Source organism: Aptenodytes forsteri, unplaced genomic scaffold, assembly GCF_000699145.1.
Source record: "Aptenodytes forsteri isolate BGI_AS27 unplaced genomic scaffold, ASM69914v1 Scaffold15, whole genome shotgun sequence".
In the NCBI taxonomy this organism is placed as follows: Eukaryota; Metazoa; Chordata; class Aves; order Sphenisciformes; family Spheniscidae; genus Aptenodytes; species Aptenodytes forsteri.
The window spans coordinates 5,714,411-5,718,669 of NW_008795129.1; the positions used below are offsets into that span (position 1 = coordinate 5,714,411).

At 41.6% G+C, this 4,259-nt stretch overlaps 1 protein-coding gene across 1 annotated transcript in view; it reads left to right on the top strand.

The window, feature by feature from the left end:
- The first annotated feature begins 307 nt into the window (after window positions 1-307).
- Window positions 308-4,259, top strand: part of ZNF488 (zinc finger protein 488) — an 8,581-nt gene continuing 4,629 nt past the window's right edge. The window contains exon 1 of the mRNA XM_009277733.1: window positions 308-527. Coding sequence (XP_009276008.1) covers window positions 309-527 — 219 coding nt within the window. The 5' untranslated portion in view covers window position 308. The remainder of the gene's footprint in view (window positions 528-4,259) is intronic.

The window sequence follows — 4,259 nt, forward strand, 5'->3', positions numbered from 1 at the left end:
CCCAAAGCTTCTTATTCCTGGCTGTAGAGAGTAGCACTGTAGCAGGAGTTGAACTTTTGGAGTGTCTGTCTATTCCAGAAAAGAGTAACTCACTTGTTTACGAACCTAAGATTTTGGTTTAGTGCAAAGTCATTTTTCTCTTTCTGAACTAGGTGTTAATAAAGCTGTAAACTCCGTAACTGACAATGTCCTGGCATGCTCTTACAATTCACCTACAGCTCCTAGAATTCTTTATATTGTAAGTAGTGATGCCCCCTTCCATTTCCATCTCTATTCCAAAAGCGATTTCTTGTTTATTTTACAGGGTTATGATGGAACTTACATCTTTGCCTAAATTCCTTTGGACAAGTGACAGCAAACTGCTGCATCACCATTTTCCGGACATATTGGCTACTGTTCATACCACACAAGACATTCCTGAAGAAGTTGTTTTTGGACCGTGCATGCTCCAGAACACCCTGCTGGACACTGTAGCTTTTATTGCTCTCAAGTGTTCTGATAGACGGAACATCCATTATGTATTTAAGGTAGGAGAAATCAGCATTTAATGTTAGTCATATCAAAAAGGGTTACACTATCCCTGAGAAGGTAACTTTGCCAAGGGGTAGATTTTTGTTTTGTTCAGCACAACTAACAGCTCCTTCAAAGGGGAGAAGTAGCCAGTGCATTTCTGATTTATGAGCTGTAAACTGGAGGGACCTTGGTGAAAACTGTTTCCTTTGCAGGAAGAATACAAAGTCCCACTTCCATGCTGACGATAGATGACCTGCTTCAGCACTGACTGGGAATAGGAGGAAAGAGGGACAAATAGTTTAGAAACTTCACGCTCAGGTTCCGTCCTTATAAAGGACAACGGAGGCTTATCAGGAGGTGTGACAGCCCTGTGAGAGCAGAGAGGGAAGTCTGTGGCATTGCACTGATTCATGCAGGTGGTGCATTCACAGCACTTACTGATGGATCTGAGCAAGCATTAACCCAGTTTGCTCAGTTATCCATAAAGTAAAATCACAATGGCAGTGATCTCGGCACAGGCTGTATGAACTGTAGAAGATATCAGTCAGGCAACTAGTCCACACAATCTTCAGGCAGCCACAACTTATTGCTATTAGTACATGGACCTCCTAAAGTTACCTTAGATATGTCTGTCTGTGTTACAGCTGCACTTTTCAATCACTGTAGAGAAGCCACAGAGATACGTCTGTGAAACAAAAGGAATTGTCATGTAGGGAAAGTCAGAAACCCCAGGACTGTGATGGAGTTTTAACTCTCCAGCTCTAGTTCCTAAATTTTTTGTTCCCTAGCCACTGTTTATCATAACATTTTCATTTGGACGATGCATATTTCTCATGCTGGCCTCTTGCCTTGTCTTTCTGGGTCTCGGAGTGCATTTCGGTCACTGTTGGTCTAGATGAAGACAGGGAGGTAGTGTTTTCCAACGTGAGGCAAGGAAATTTCCCACATGCTATGGCATGGATGGATCTGGGAAAGATCCAGGTTCTCCTAAGATTTCTGTGCTCTGGAGGAGAGAAATCCCAGGAAGTATGTGTAATATGGAAGATGCAGCTGTTGGGAGATACCTGTTTGACACTTTTGCTTTAAACAAATTAAGAAAGAGAAGAAGAGGCTTCAGGGTTTTTCTGACTATTTGTTAGAGTCTCTGGCACAAGTTTGCTTGCTTGGACAGTGTTATCAGTACTCCAGGAAAACTGTAAGCTCTTTGGAGAAAGATCTCTCCTGAAACAAGGCTTTATTTATGGAATATTTCTGTGTTTCTCCTGGGAGTTTTGGAATGACTATAGACTCAAGAAAGAGCCTCAAAGGGTTTCTACATTGGAAGAGCCCTCCAGAGGGATGGCTTTAGTGTTTTGCTACATTTGAGCTAAGTAATTGTTATGCAGCCATGAAATTGGATGCCTGAGTTGGCTCAGATCTCTGTCTTTTGGCAGTAAATACATTAAATTCTGTGCAAGTAGCTGTTTCAGATGCAATCGGTGGTCCCGTATCCTGTTAGCTACTCATAATTAAAAGTAAACCTTCCAGACATCAGGAACTATTGTTAAGCTCCTAACTCTGTGTGTAGACAATTAACTAATAATTCAGTCATGATACTATGTTGTTATCATGGCACTGAGGTGCAAAACAGGAAATGGGTTTTGATATGCTGGCTGTGGTACAAACAGAGTACACACAGGGGTGATTTGGCAAGGTGGATTCTTCGCAGCGGAGGTTCATGTTCATCATAGTTCAGCAGCACTCCTCCAAAACTTTGGGGAATATTATTTCTAACAAGGGTTTCTTCATCTTGGGCTTTTATGTTTAGTCCAAAAGGGAGCTCAATGTTTTTTCTCTCATCCTCTCGGAGACCCTAATTTGAGGTCCTTGGGCCAATTTGTACGCTTGGGCAAAGAAAATGCCTTGGCAACCATTGGCACAAGTCGTTCTTTCCAGCCAATCATTTACCCCAGCAAAGCAAACCATCCCCTTACAAAGCTGTCTGTCCCACTGAGTTCCTCTGCTCCTTATAGCTTCTTGTGGGTTCCAAGGAAGAGTCTTATTCTCTCCCTTCTCCTCCAGCCTCTATCAAAGAAGCCACATTGCCTCCATAGTCCAGCTGTGATTGAGCCATTTGGGCTGTGAAGCCTTTACCTGATATATGGGTGCAAAGGATTCATCTGAGGGAATGCCATCTCCAGAAGAGGGTGGACTTGTAGGATTTGTAGTGTCTCTAAACACACGGAAAAAATAAAGCTGGTGCATGCTTCTGGTTGACAGCACCCAGATCTTATGTTCTGTCCTTTACTCCTCCCCACCTTCTTTAAGCTCTCTCAGCTCTTTCCCTGGAGGCCTGGTTCCTGGAGGAGCTGTGTTCCCTTTGACTTTGCTTGGAGCGCCGGGTGGATGCTCGGTATTTCTGAAACACAGAAACTAATAAATGACAGCCTCTGTCAAAGCTATTAGTTACAACCACTGTGTGTGGGTGGGTGTGCTTGTGTCGCTGTCAGACTTTTGTATTTCTCAATCATTGTTAATTCCCATGGCGTTTAGAGAGAACCAGTTACAGGGCATGCCAATTTATTTTCTCCCTTATACTAATTAACTCTTATCCTAATGGTCCCTTAATATTTCATTCTTGTATTCAAGCTACTAATGTGGTCATACTTTTCATAGTAGGTAATAGTCAGAGAGAGTTAAAAACAGAGAAAGAAGTAGCCAAAATTATGTTTCTGATACCAAACACCAGTGGATGGCTGCCCTGCAATTAGTGGAAAACAAAGAGCTATACATTGCTTGGGGTGAAATTTAGATCATACTTGTCATTAGACATTTTTCATTTCCAAACTTCTTCCTTTCTAAACAATGACTTAGTGCTTCAAAAATTAGTTGAGGCTTTTTATGCGTGTAAATGTTGCCCTTGATCGCCCTGTGTTTCAGCCTCTAAGCTATGAAAATCTTCCCCATCTTTCAAATACTGCAGAGACAGACACAGATCTGCTGTGGTAAACACCAAGGAAAAACCTATAAAGAAATAAATCATTCCCTATTCAGAGAAAATGCAATAAAGTAACTAAGATGGGAGCCACACTCTGAATGAGGAAGACAAAGCCAAATGTTTTATAGTTATATTATTTCCAGAGCATGGTCAACCTGTGACTAAATGACTCAGGAGTCCTGTGGAGAAAGGAGTATATGTGACTGAGGACTATGCTGTAATATACACACAGAAGGGAAATTTAATTTGAGCAGTAGACTTAATATTATTTTTTTAACTTCTGAGTGCCTGACCTTGCAACCTAAACAACATTTTTTAACTTAATCTGTTTGGTATTTCTGAATGCACACATACTGAAAGTAAATCAACCCCTCGCAACTCTCAGAAATAATTTAAGGAAAAATATTCATCTGATGAGTTTTTATCTGTTTAGATACCTTGAAATGAATTTAATTGGTTTATCAAAAGCAGGAATAAGAATATAACATTTTATTTCTGAAAAAGGAAAGAGATCATATAAGTGCTTCTTGGTTGTATTTTATGTAATCTAGCCAAACAGTTATATATGCAGATGTTGTCTCCTTGGGGTGCTGAATCAAAACCCCAAGATTATTCTTACACCTCCTGATCCATATCCTCTTATGTCAGTGAAAACCTCCACATGCAACTGCCCAGAGTGTGTGTTCATTTCTGGGCTCACACTGCACTGATCCAGGGGTCTGCACATCTCCCCCCCCCCCCCCCCCCCCCCGCCCCCCCCTGCTCCCCA